General features: G+C 42.0%; 1 protein-coding gene across 1 annotated transcript; it reads right to left on the reverse strand.

Annotated features, from left to right (window-relative positions):
* Positions 1 to 405: 405 nt before the first annotated feature.
* On the reverse strand, positions 406 to 6143 carry LOC136397896 (gastrokine-3-like). The gene is made up of 6 exons (XM_066372376.1): positions 6043 to 6143; positions 4715 to 4768; positions 4397 to 4531; positions 2692 to 2799; positions 1609 to 1750; positions 406 to 717 (listed from the first exon to the last, which is right to left on the reverse strand). The coding sequence occupies exons 1-6, from the start codon at positions 6052 to 6054 to the stop codon at positions 623 to 625; spliced, it is 546 nt and encodes a 181-aa protein (XP_066228473.1). The 5' UTR covers positions 6055 to 6143; the 3' UTR covers positions 406 to 622.
* Between the last annotated feature and the right edge of the window lie 7830 nt (positions 6144 to 13973).

Here is a 13973-nt window from a genome sequence, read left to right on the forward strand (position 1 = left end):
TTAATTTGTAACAGGGAGAAACGTCTGGAAGTTACCACTAGGGGATTTAGATCAGTTCCACAGGGGGGTCTGAGGAACCTAATTTCACCTGGATCTCTCTCAGGTGTTTCAATGGTACAGGCTGGGTCCCCATGGTGCAGGGGCTTTTACAGAATCTCAGCACCTGTTTGCAGGAGTCAGAGACACGGCCTCAGACCCGAGAGCTTGTTTATGCTGTGGCGAATATCTTTTTGTCATTTATTTATTTATTTATGGCCAAAATTCTCAAGGGATTCTTTAAAGGACACCTCCAAAGAGAGGCCCTTAGAAATGAGACATTCTAGGAGAGGCGCCTCCTCCTTCACACCGCGCAGGCGTGCGGTTCACGTGGTTGAGAAAGCCTGGAACTCGAGAGAGGCAGGGAGGGCTAGACCAGTGAGGCCAGAAACTTTATTGTTCTAACACAGAAGGAGAAACTGTACCCAGTTTTCCAGATAGCAAAGCTGGATCATGAGTCGAAATGTAGAAGGTAGAAATGAGGAGACTTTTATTGGCAGAGGGGGAGCGCCGAGCCCCTAAGTGCTGGTTTCAGGTCAGTACCCCATCCAGGCGGGTCCACTCTCCACATGGCCGACGTGGAGGTTCAGAGCCCCGGGATCTCACCGCAGATGGAGAGCCCCATAAAGGACAGAAGTTGGACTTCAAAACACGAACCAGGATCCACTGCCAGTGCAGTACCTTTAAAAAGAAAGAGGAGCATTTTATAAAATGATCACTTAATCACTTTATGACCCCAATAGAGTGGATCTATTATGACTCATACCTAGATTGGATGTGGTGCCCAGAAGAGCTCTGCCACCAAGAGACGCGGGACTAAAATGGAACAGGCGCCGGTCTGCAGTAATTGGCCCCGCCCCCACCTTTCTATTTCTTTCACTGACCCTTAATCATCCTCCTTCACCCCCAGCCCCTCAAGTTCTCCGTTTTCCTGCTGCATCCTCCCGAAGAAGTTGTGTTCATTGGGTTGATTTATACTAAGATGTAAGTGACTGGCATTAGGACAATGGAAGAGGTTACTGCCTATATCTGGAGTAGTGAGTAGTTTTGAAATCTTATCTGGTAACTTTCCGAAACAGCCGCCGCTGATCTCCACTATACCCCCAGCAGGGTGCCAGCCCCTGAGATGTTCCTTCCCCAGTGCGGTCTGTAACTATTAGGGTACTGCCTTCCAACCTCTGGAAAGCCTGAGAAAAAGGAAGGTTGAGGACCCCGAAGCAATGGCCCTGGAATGGTGAGATGCCAGGTCCGTGCTGCGTGAGCAGGAAGTGATGCTTTGGGTCAGGTGAGAGTATTCACCAACTGTCAAACCCCACTGATGAGATGACTGTCCTCATCTGGTAAAGCTAAGTTAACTCGGCTTCCCGTTCTCAATGATCCCTGATGTCAGGAGATCCTCTCTACTTCCAGGGGAAATACAGTATCCCAGACCCTATTCTTTTTATACCTAGGTGCAAAGAAATGGATTAGACCCCGAAACTGTCATCAGAATTTGCCAATGATCTAAAAATTATTTTGCACCTTTTGTCTCACCAACATCTTTAGGTTTTCAGTTTTAAGTTATTAACACACCTTTTTTCTGCTGCTGGGCAAAGTAGGTAGGGACCTCTCGGCACATGTCCTTGATGAGCATTCCATACCGTGCTAGGTTCCTGACCCGGCTGGGTAAAACAGTGTAGGTCAGGCCGCCAGTGGATGGATAATGCTTTAAAGCCTGGAGAGGTAGAATTTTAAAATGATGAGACAGAGTGAGGAGGTGGTGCGGCAAGGAAGACGAGACAAGAAACATATTTGGGCACACATGGGTGATTCATTTTACAGAAGTACCCAGACTTGTCCTTGTACTTCGTTTCTAGCTGCAATATCCTATCTGGCCACAAGGTGACAACACTACTGTAGAAAAATCTGTGCGTGAGCCTGTGTGTCTTTGTGACTCGGTTTTATCTATTTAACCCTTCTTAATTTCTTAACTTTCCAGGCTTCTCTTCTGTAATGATAATATAGAATAGTTTTAAAATTATTTGTTATCTATATTGTATTTTTACTTGTTATAACCCAAATGAGTGGAATACTTTCTACCTTTCTTATGTGATCCAAAGTGCACTTTCTCCCAAGCTCAGTGACTCTCCTGCCAGGGACGTTAATGTTGCTCAAATGATCTGGGCTGGTTACTAAAGCAAATGACAGCATGTTTCAATGAATTGCCAAGGATGACCTGATGATTTTTAATTTATTTGACTACCCTTGTCACTTAAGAGGTTGACGGGAAGAGAGTTCCAGCAGACCTGAGCTTATTTTCATCTAATGATGATATGTATGTATGTGATGTGGGGAGACATATGGGTGTGAACATTCTATTAGTTCACTCTAATATTTATAGTCAACAGTTTATATTCACGAACATGTAGTTCACACCCTTTTGGAATACATCAGAATTATGTCATCACATGGAACTTTTATTGATCCAAATATGATTTGACTTAAACAGGCCATGGCCTGGATTTGGGATCCTTTGCATGATGGTAGGATTTCATAGGCATTAAGCACAAGCATGAACTGAGTTCCCCCATGTGTATACCACTGTCCTAGGAGGTCAGGATCTAGAGTTGGAAAGCACCAAACTAGGAAGGGACACAGTGATCTGTCCTCACTTACCTGGTGTTCCAGGGCCTTGCTAATGTCATCCAAAGTTGGGAAGGCAGCTTGGTCTATCTTGGCCAAGACACAAGCCCTCTTGCTATACAGCTTAGCCACCAAGAGGTCCTTAGAGCAACACAGCAGAACCATGTCATCTACTCAGTCACAATATTAGTGGGCCCCTACTCACCATCAGAGCTGACACATTGCTATTCTTTAGACTGTGATGGAGAACACCACAGGAGAGCACAGCCCTGGGCACCAGAGTGAGGGCCAGCAGCAGTACTGGCAATACACACAGTACTGCTGCTTCCGAGGGCCTTGTGGCTCTGTCTCCTGCTGCAGGCACAGGAAGGAGTTAGGCCCAGTAACAAAGCTGACTTTACGGTCCTGTTCTGGCACTTAGCAGCTATCATGGGCCTCAGCTGCCTCCTTGACCCTCAGCCTCCCCATCTGTAAAGAAAAAAATAATAGGCCTTCCCCTACAGGGTTGTCATGATGATGAGAGGATGAGGCAGGATGCTATGTGAAAGCACTTTGCACATTATAGAATGTTCTTTGAAAGTACAGGCTGATTAGGATCTTTGAGTCATACCCTCTAGACTCAGATTCTAAGCCTGTGTCTGCCACTAACTGCCTGTCCATGTGACTCTGGGCCTGTCATTTGGCCGAATATCTCTCAGTTTCGGTTCAGAGAACTGGTTCTTCAGCGGTGTCTGCCTGAGCCCAGGATACTCCACCTGCGCCTCCCTCCTCTAGCCAGAGCAGTTCTGATGTCTTCTGCTCGGTATAGTGGAATTCTATGGAATATATCATTTGGAAAAAAAGTTCCTAAGGCTTAGCACAGAGTTGGAAATCACTGAACTGCACGCCCTTTAGGAGGATTCAGGAGATGTCTCTGTGAGGAACTCCGGAGCCAGTGAAGAAGGAGGGAGATTGTTTAGGGAAGCGAACATGGTAGTAGATACAAGTGGGAGCAGAAAGAAAGCCTGCACTGGAGGTGTCCGCCCGGAGATGTCCAGTATGGCGGTAAATGGATGGGCTTCTGACCAGCGGTGGCTGGATGTCAGAGGGTCTTCTGGGCCAGAGTGAGAAGTGTGGGCTTTTACTTCATTTAATCCTCCAAGTCTCTTAAGGTAGGAAAGGCAGCTATTGAGGTTGTTTTGTAGATGAGAAAACCAAGGCACAGAAAAGTTGACTGATGTCTCTGTGATCATAGCTGGGCCAAAGACATGGCAGCCGCTCCCCAATGCTACACCTTTCTGCTGGGTCTTACTACATATGGAGACGGGCAGGTTAAAGTGAGATTTCTAAAAGTGAAAGTAAATCATTCTCCTTTGTAAATAAACTGATTACAATCTGAGATTCAGACAAAGCACTTTATAGTACAGACCAGTTAAAGAAACAGGGATTCTTTAAATGGCTCTCTTATTTCAGAGACCTCCAGGAGCCATGTGAATCAACACCTCACAGGAACACACAGGGATGTGGGATCCTTACAGACAGACTACAGAAGTTCCTCCTACCGCTGCTGGCTTGAAAAAAGTCACACAACTACAGGAAAGCTGGTCCCTTACCTAGAGACAGGTATTCCCATCCAGAGCCTAAACCTAGAGAAGGCAAATGTAGACAGTGTCCTTTTCTCTCTGGCAAAGCATAAGGCTAAATTTTGGAGGAGACAAGGCTGTCTTTGGCATTGTAATGAATGTGTTCCACATCTTACATTCTCGTAGTCCAAGATTCCATCCCATTCACTCAAAACATTGTTGTCTCGGATGCTGACCGTACCTCGGAAGGCATTGACATGGATGCTCTGGGTCCCAACAGTTCCATCCAAAGGATGGCTGTCACTGACGTTCTGGAGAAAACCAAAAGACAAGAAGAGTTAAAAGTCCAGAGTTTCCACTTTGCCCATATCTTGCAGATTTAAAGGGACACTCACAAGAAATTTGAGAAAAGTCAATCTGGATTGTCACCTATGAAATGAAATTCGTCTTCCAAAGGAAGACTACACAGGTTGGATTTCTTCACCCTCACTCACCGTCAGGGCCAGAGATGAAGTTAGAAGGAAGACCACAAGTATGGAAGACGCAATCTGAAATAAAAATAAATATCAGTGCACCCTGGCTACCGTAGTCACAGATGAGTCCAGAGCCTGGAACACAAAGGACCCTCAGAGCTGGAGTCTTCTTAAAATGAATTTCACAGACTCCTGTACCCTTGGGACTCAAACGTGCACCAGAGGACTATTCAGTGTGGCTGATATGGGATGTGCTGGCTACTCAAAAGGCAAAGCTTTATCGTTCACTCAAGAACATCTTTTGTTTTTCTTTGTATCTACTGTCAGTCACTGAGCTGAATATTAGGGAACTTACCAACCACTTTGTCTACACATAGGTCATGACCATCCTAAGCTAAATTGTAAAATAAGTGATACTTCAGTTTCTCTGTCTTCCCTTTCTGTGCCATCCTCTCTCCTCCCAACCACTGGGGACCCTCTGAGATGCCTCTGGCACCAGCTGGCCTCCTGCTTTTCTTTCCTTTCTCTCCCACCTTGCCTAAGAATAAAAGACCAGGTGTCACTCATTTACACCTCACTTGGAAATAGACTTTACTCAACTGTTACTAGTTCTTGAAGTATTTTTAGTGAATCATTTTCTCTTGGTATGGCCTACCATGCCTGTTGAGGGAATTTCAGACATCAAAGAGTAAGTAAAAGAGAATGAGTAGAGCAGGAACAGGCTAGGATAAGAAAGTATGACAGTAAGCCTTTCCCCACTTAAGGGTAACTTCACTCAAGAGCACTTAGGACATAAGCAAAAATTGACAGGCAACCTCCCTCTCTCCCATCCCCACAATACCCTATGCAATATTGCACATGCAATGACACCATAAGAGTGAAGTTCATCTTCAAAGGAAAAGAAAACAGCTACTCTATGAATAATAATCATAATGCAATGAGATTAATCAAGGAGATACATGAGATGCAGATATCAATAGGACTTTGTTAAACTATTCTGAGTGGAGGCCATATATCAAACACATCAGAAACATTCCTTCACTGGTAATTTTTACATTAGATAAATCTAGGAAGAGAAGACCTTCAAATATAAATATCTATTCAACCCCTAAAGATTTTTCACCTTTTAAGAAATTAGTTATTGGTTCTTTTGGGAAATACCCATCATTCAGATAGATGTTCCAAAACAGAGAGGCTGGACAACAGAGAAGTTATGAGTCAAATCAGGATTTGGAAATTCTATTTGGGTTTAAATTGAAGCATCTCTAGAGGGGAAAAAGAATTGCTCCCTAGCAATTTTATCTCTGAAAACATAATCACCTACATTTGAAAACAGAAAATATACTTACAGGGTGTTTCATATTGCCTCTCTCTCAGACCCCATGCAACTGCACACATAATAGAATTCTCGATGTCCATTTATTTTCTAAGTCTGCTTTATATAGCTCTGGACCTTTCAATAATTGCCATAATAAAAGACATATAAGTAGTTAACAATAGTCTGGATACCATTCAGGAGGAAAAAAAGCAAGCATGTGTAATCACAGTTATCACTTTTATTTAACTATTTTTAAATAGTTTCCTGTTACTGTGCTATCTCTACTGGTTCTAAGGCAAACACAGCAAATGAACGTGTCTTTGTGGACTAGCATGCCTATGACCTTAGCAACTAAGGTAAGAATTGAAGAAATTAGATGCTGCAAAATGCTCCTGATCAAAGTCAGTGAGTTTATAATTTCTACAGCTCAATTCCAGATAAGTTCTTTACCAACAGTGGAGAGTTGAGAGAAACCTTATGCAGCCAAAAGAGGTGGATTAAAATTACAAGATTGCATTGAAAAGCAATCCGGTTAGCTCTTCATCCAAAGTCAACTCACATGGTTGGTCTTTCAATGCCCTCTGCCCACCCACCACACTGGCCTCATTTTGCCTCTTCAACATTCACCTCTGGTTGACTTTCTTGATATTCTGATGCTTTGCTTTCATCATATGGTTTGTCTCTGTCCCACCAGCTTTCATTTCAGGGTGGTTTTTTCCATAAAGGACCATTTGACCAGTCCTGGAACTCCTGAGATAATGAGAATTGCTTTTTGTGGTGAATGAAGCATGAATTCAGACCTTTTCGCATCTTATCTTATTTTTTCTCAAGCCCTTGACTGGTAATGGCCCAACTACCTGGGTCAAAGTAAAAAAGGCCAGAACCAAACAGATATATTTTTTTTTCTGAGAGATGATGAATTATACTTATGAGCATAAGCACTAAAAAGATCAAAGAGGAAAGACAGATGTTTCAGTCCGTGCAGTGTCTAATGTGAATGGGCAATGGGAAACTGAAGTAGATGGGCTTTGGGGACTGTCAAGTCAACCAAGGCTCAGATAATATCATACCACTATCTTTATTACTGTCAGTTCTTTTTTAAAAAATGTACAGAGAGCATATTCAATAGTTATTGACTAAATAAGTAAAATATATTTTAAAAAATGATTTTCATTATTTTTTATGTGGATATTCAGTTTTCTCAACACCATTTGTTGAAGAAACTATCTTTTCCCATTGAGTATTCTTGGAGCTCTTGTCAAAATTTAGTTGAGTGTATATATATTTGGGTTATATCTAGGCTCTCTATTTTGTTTCACATGTGTATGTGCCTGTTTTTATGCCCGTACCATACTGTTTTGATTACTATAGCTTTGTAATATAGTTTGAAATTAAGATGTGTGATGCCTCCAGCTTTGTTCTTCTTTCTCAAGATTGATTTGGTTATTCAGATCAACACTTAAAAGTAAGACCTGAAGCTGTAAAAAGTCCTAGACAAAAGCAAAAGGAGAAAGATCTTTGACATTGTTTTTAGCAATGATTTCTTGGATAAGACACCCAAAGCATAGGCAAAAAAGCTAAAATAAACAAGTAGAACTACATCAAGCTAAAGAGCTTCTGCATAGCAAAAGAACAAATCAATAAATCAAAAAGATAACTTACAGAATGGTGGAAAATTCTTGCTAATATATAAAGAATCCATACAACTCAATAGTACAAAGAAAATAATACAGTTAAACAAAGGGGAAAAGGTTTGAATAGAAATTTTTTCAAAGAAGATATATAAATGGCCAATAGGTATATGAAAAGATGCCCAAACTTATTAATCATCAGGGAAATAAATGCAAATTAAAACCACAATAAGATATCACTTCACATCTATTAAAATGGTTATAATAAAAAAGACAAGAGATAACCAACATTGGTTAGGATGTAAAGAAAAGGGAACCCTTATACACTATTGATGAGACTGTAAATTGGTGGAGCTCAGAAATTTAAAACTTGAACTACCATATGATCCAGCAATCTTATACCTGGGGATATATCCAAATGAACTGAAATCAGTATGTTGAAGAGATAGCTGCACATCTGTTTACTGCAACATTATTAATAATAGTGAAGATATGGAAATAGCCTAAGTGTCGTTTGACTTATAAATCAATAATGTGACTATACACATATGTGTACACACAGGCACATACTGAGAAATATTATTTAGCCATAAAAAAGAAAGACATACTGCTATTTGCAACAACATTAATAAATCTGGAGGGCATTATATTAAGTAAAATAAACCAGACAAAGACAAATACTCTTTGCTATCACGTATATGTGAAATCTTTTTTTTTAAAAAGCCAATTTCATAGAAACAGAATAAGATGTTGTTTTCCAGAAGCTAGAAAAAGAAAAAAATGGAGTAATGTAAGTCAACGGGTAACAAATTCTCTATTGTAAAAAAAAAAAAGAAAAAGTCTGGAGGATCTAATATACAGCATAGTGACTATAATTAATAATGCAGTATTGTATTTTGATATTTGTGTAGAGTAGATAAGTATTCTCTCACCACACATAAAAAAAAAGAGGTACCTATGTTAACTATGTGAGGTGATGGATGTGTTAGTTATCTTGATCTTGTTAATCATTTTACAATGTATATGTATATCAACTCATCACATTGTATACTTTAAATATGTGTATATATATAGTTATATTTATAAATTATTCCTCAATAAAGTTAAAAATAAAAGAATAACTTTCAGGGACCAATAAAATGGGAAGCTTCGTCTCTAAGTAAGTAGGTGGTAGAAATGGGGAAGAACTAAAAGTTAACCTTTGCTGTGAGGCCCAAGGAGTTTGTGAGAAACTTTATAGAGCAACTGAATTAGCATCCAGAAGGGATCTTAAAATGCAGTGTGGATTCTCTATGAAAATGTTGCAGAAATCACCAAGGGAGGAAAGAAGAAAAACTGTGAGTGGCAGAATATCAAAGGGAAATATAATTGTATATATTAATAAGACACTATTATCACCTTCATTGTCATGACTTCATTTGCTTCTTATTACCAAGTGTGAGGAGAAGCAGCAATTGTTAACTAATTTTATAGATGAGGACATGCAGTCTGTAGATGAACCCTCATCCACCAAGGGCAAATCTTAGTTCTGCAGAGATCGCTTCTATCAGGGCAGTTAAATTCAAACCCTGGTCTATGAACTTCAAAGGCTCCAACTACATGCACTTTTCCCAACCATGTGCTGCTTTTTGGGGCTCATTAATCTCCAGCTGCAGATGAACTGAGCGAGCGTCCTGAGGAGCAAGTGCTCTCCTTTCATGTACCTGTCCACCATTGTTTGCTTTCCAGATAACCAGGCAAACAGGGGTCAAGAATCATTCAAGTCACAGACAGCCAAGTACCAGTCCTCCTATCTCTAGGTTTGAGGAGTGTGGGGACCAAAGATAAAGGCAGCTGTGTCCTAGAGGCAGAACCAAAGATGATACCAAATGTGTTTCTAATCATGGACCTACCCAAAAAAGAAGGGGCACTTACACAGGAAGGCAACCAAAGGAGGTGGAGTCAGAAAGCGATGGGAAGATCAGGCCCAAGAAATCAGGAAGCCACAAGGTGGACAAACTGTCATTTCTGAGTTCCTCACTTGTGAGCATCTGGTGTGAGAGGAAGTCTGGAGGATAGTCAACCAACTATTCCCCCAGACACTTCCTGTAGGACTAGGCTCTGGGCTCACACCCTTCAATTTGTTGGGGTCTCTGGTGAGTTATATAACAAAATGTTGAGATTACCTAACTCATGTAAATGAGTCTGTTATTTTAAAAAAATGATTATTATAATGGTGTTCAAATGCTTGTTAAAACATAGATATGTAAGTTAAATAAACCATTCAGCCACATATTCAAATCTGCATTTAGTTCTGCAAAGGCCAATGGCCATGTGCACAAAGGAGTAGTCAATATATTCAAACCACAGAGCCTCTTTAAGAAAAGAGCTTTAGCCAAAACAAAGTTTGGAAAACATGTCCTTTTTGCCCTTCATTCTCTTTTCTATTTTTAAATGTATTCCACAAACTCTTGCAGTCTTGCTACCTCACTTCTCAAAAGTCACCCAAGGAGTTCCATGATTTGGCCCCACTAACCTTTGCAGCCCTGTTTTCAAGTTCTCTCCCACCTACACCAAGATGCTAACCAAATGTGGCTCTCCACTGTTTCCCACCTGTAGCCCATGCTTTCATACTCCAGCCCTTGGTTCACACCTGCAGACTCCTCACCTACTCCTTTCTCCTATGTATTCTTTAAGGCCTATTTGCACAGTGTCCCAACCCCAGCCTTTCTTCACTCCCAGCCAATTGTGACCTCTTCTTTCAGAATATTGTAGTTCCCGGCTTGTACCTTCCTTTGGTATTTACAATCTTCATTGTGTTATATTTACTTGTACTGTTGTCTGATCGGGCCATCAAATTGCACATTTATGTCCCTAAACTATACACTCCATAAGATTAGAGACCGCTTTATTCTCTGTTGTCACTCTAATATCTAATATTTAGAACAGCACCTGACACATAGTAGGTACTCAAAAAAGATATATGTTAAGCAAATGAATGAACAGATTGCATTGAGGGCATAGTATCCATCCCTCTCTCTCTCTTGGGGAACTTAATAGTGTCCAGCATGTGGTAAGTACACAGTAAATACTTGTTGAATTTAATGGCAAGTCAAAGCATCAGTATTTAATAATAATGTGAAGAGGAAGACAGTTAAAATCTGAACAGAATAGCATGCACAACAAGAAAAAATGGCTTTCTTTATAAACTCTAATTAGAGTGCAATTATAAAGTAGCAGAGAAACATTAATTTTTTGTCCCTGGATTTTAAGGTAGGGAGTGAAGAAAAAAAGAAAATGAAAGCCAAGAGTCTGCAGAGTTGTTTGCCTTTTATCTTACATCCTGGAGCCTCTGGCAAGCGCGAGACTCCTGTGCCCGGATCCTTTGTCCTGCTTGGTGTTTGCTAAACACCCTTCGACTTTCTCTGTAATGTACCTACCACCTGCTGTAAACCAGAGACTTCCTCATCCTTATTTTACATTTTCTAGTTTCGTCTTGGAATTCAGACTTCTGTAATCATCTTTGTAATGGTATGGATATTTAATTAAATTTTCCAACTTTGCAGAACTCAATGGGCATCACAACTGAGGTATTCTCTCTTTTTTTAATTCACAAAGCTTTGCTCATACGCTTCCATTCTCATATTTCTTCCCTAATCTCTAAGAAAATGATAAATATAAATCAATAACCAATCATGTAATTTTGGCCAAAGACTAACTCTTCTGATATTCTTATTTTGTTTGGTTTGGTTGTCTGTTATGGAGTCTGATACACAGTGTGGCTGGACTTTGTCCGGGTGCCACTTGGTTTTGTTTTGTTTTGTTTTGTTTTGTTTTTACAGGGACAGAGAGAAAGTCAGAGAGAGGGATAGATAGAGACAGACAGACAGGAACGGAGAAAGATGAGAAGCATCAATCATCAGTTTCTCGTTGCGACACCTTAGTTGTTCATTGATTGCTTTCTCATATGTGCCTTGACCGTGGGCCTTCAACAGACCGAGTGACCCCTTGCTCAGCGACCTTAGCTCCGAGCTGGTGAGCTTTTTTTGCTCAACCCAGATGAGCTCGTGCTCAAGCTGGCGACCTCGGGGTCTCGAATCTGGGTCTTCTGCATCCCAGTCCGACGCTCTATCCACTGCGCCACCGCCTGGTCAGGCTGGGTGCCACTTGTTTTATACTCCTGTGTTCAATTAGAATTCTAGTCATTTGTTTCCTAAGGCCGTTTACAAGGTCCACACCCACTCCCCTCTTTCTGTCCCCTTCAGATTGTCTCCTCTCGGCCCCCTTCACCTCCCGCATCTCTCCAGACATCCTGAAACCCAGATCTGGCCTTCTGGGTCACTGGCCCACTCTGTTCCTGTTATCTCTTCCCTTTCTGGCTGTTTTCCTGGATGCTCTCTGCCTTTTCCTTTGTTCTCCCTGATCCCAGATCCAAATATTTTCTCCAAAGCAGGCACCCCTGAGCCTACATTTCCTGAGCAAGTACAATCTTCTAGCAAACCTTATCTTGCTGCATCTCGTATCTACCCTGAGCTACTTACTTATCGCTATGTCTACCCAACCTGCAATTGCTTGATGGCTCCCAGTTCTTCCTGAAGTTCATTCCAGGTGAAATGGCAACCTGAAACCAGTGTACTCTATCTTGTTAAGCAGCTGATCTCATCTTTTTCAAAGTTACCTTTTACAATACAGCTTTTTATTAAAACAAGGGATCTTATCTACGCCCACGATTTGTGGATGGTTCTAAAGCCTCCTGAAATTCCATGTAATTCTTTATTTGTGGGTACATAGAAGGTTTGTTCTTCCCAGGAAGAAGAGCCACACCCCTTCATCACATTTTTCAAAGGAGCTTTATCTTAAAGAGTTTAAGAACCACTACTTCCAAGACTCTCTTTTCCCCACAGAAAATATATACTTATTGGCCCTGGCTGGATAGCTTAGTTGGTTGGAGCATCATTCTGATGTGCCAGGGTTGCAGGTTCAATCCCTAGTTAGGGCACATGCAGGAATCAACTTGGGCCTGAGCTGGGCCCAGCTGGACTTTACAAAAAAACAAATCAAAGAATGCAGAAGGCCAGCTGGAGCAGCAGCCTGGAACCAGTAGCCCGTGACTTTTCCTCCAGGCCTCACTGTGGTCCTTCTTAGTTTTCCTAGGCTGAGCATCCCAGGGACAAGACCCCACCAGCACCAGACCACTCACCTTATGCCCCAAGATGCTGGTCTACTAGGGGATGGAGTGGAAAATGGATACCTACAATATTTTTATTCTTCTTTTCATTAATAGAGCTCATCTGTAAAGTCCTAAGGCAGATCATGTTATTTCTTTTTTTTTTCCAGAGACAGAGCAAGAGTCAGAGAGAGGGATAGATAGGGACAGACAAACAGGAACAGAGAGAGATGAGAAGCATCAACCATCAGTTTTTCGTTAGGACACCTTAGTTGTTCATTGATTGCTTTCTCATATGTGCCTTGACCTTGGGCCTTCAGCAGACCGAGTAACCCCTGGCTCAAGTCAGAGACCTTGGGGCCAAACTGGTGAGCTTTTTGCTCACATCAGATGAGCCCGCGCTTAAGCTGGCGACCTCTGGGTCTCGAACCTGGGTCTTCCGCATCCCAGTCCGATGCTCTATCCACTGCGCCACTACCTGGTCAGGCAGATCATGTTATTTCTTGATCAAAACCTGCCCACGGATTCCCATTTCACTGGGTGTAAAAGCCACACAAATCACAGGGACCTCCCAGGGCCCACAGGGTCAGATCTTTGTTTCCTTCTCCTGCTGGCTGCTCTCACCCGCAGCTCTCTATATTTTATTCAACTTATCTGGAATTTCTCCCCCAGGAACCCTCCCTGCGACCTCTTCTTTTAGGATCAGGATGTAGCGACAGTCAGACCATCCCCGGACACCCTATCTAAAACTGCACCCTGCACTGCCACCCTGACTCTCTGTCCCCTCCACTTGACCTTTCTCTATTACACAGATCACACCCCAACATGTTATGTGGTTTACCTGTGTAATCAGACCTGCTTCTGACTAGGACGTAATCTCCATGAAGTTAGGGACAACTGTCTGCTTTGTTCCCTGCTCTGCCCCCAGCCCACACACAGTGCAATGCATCACACCCAGGAAGGACTCAGTTACTGATGGTGAGTGGAGCAGTACATCATTAGTATAAGTGCCCTCAGCAAAAGAAAAGTTGTGAGAGAGAATAGCAATACAGACCCAGTTTAGATGCAGGGAACGTAGAAGGGGAGGCGTCAAGCCTTTCTGAGCTGTGACTTTGGGGTTAAGACCTTCCACAGCTTGACCTAGTTAGGAGGAGTGTGGCTTGGGTTGGGTAAGGAAAAAGGCAG

Source organism: Saccopteryx leptura, chromosome 3 (assembly GCF_036850995.1).
Source record: "Saccopteryx leptura isolate mSacLep1 chromosome 3, mSacLep1_pri_phased_curated, whole genome shotgun sequence".
Taxonomy (NCBI): Eukaryota; Metazoa; Chordata; class Mammalia; order Chiroptera; family Emballonuridae; genus Saccopteryx; species Saccopteryx leptura.

Excerpts from the sequence above, each read along its gene's own strand:
- LOC136397896 (XM_066372376.1), bottom strand. Across the intron at positions 4,532-4,714 it reads CTTCATCTCTGGCCCTGACG|AACGTCAGTGACAGCCATCC; the intron begins GTGAGTGAGGGT and ends GGTTTTCTCCAG. Across the intron at positions 2,800-4,396 it reads GAATCTTGGACTACGAGAAT|GACCTCTTGGTGGCTAAGCT; the intron begins GTAAGATGTGGA and ends TGTTGCTCTAAG.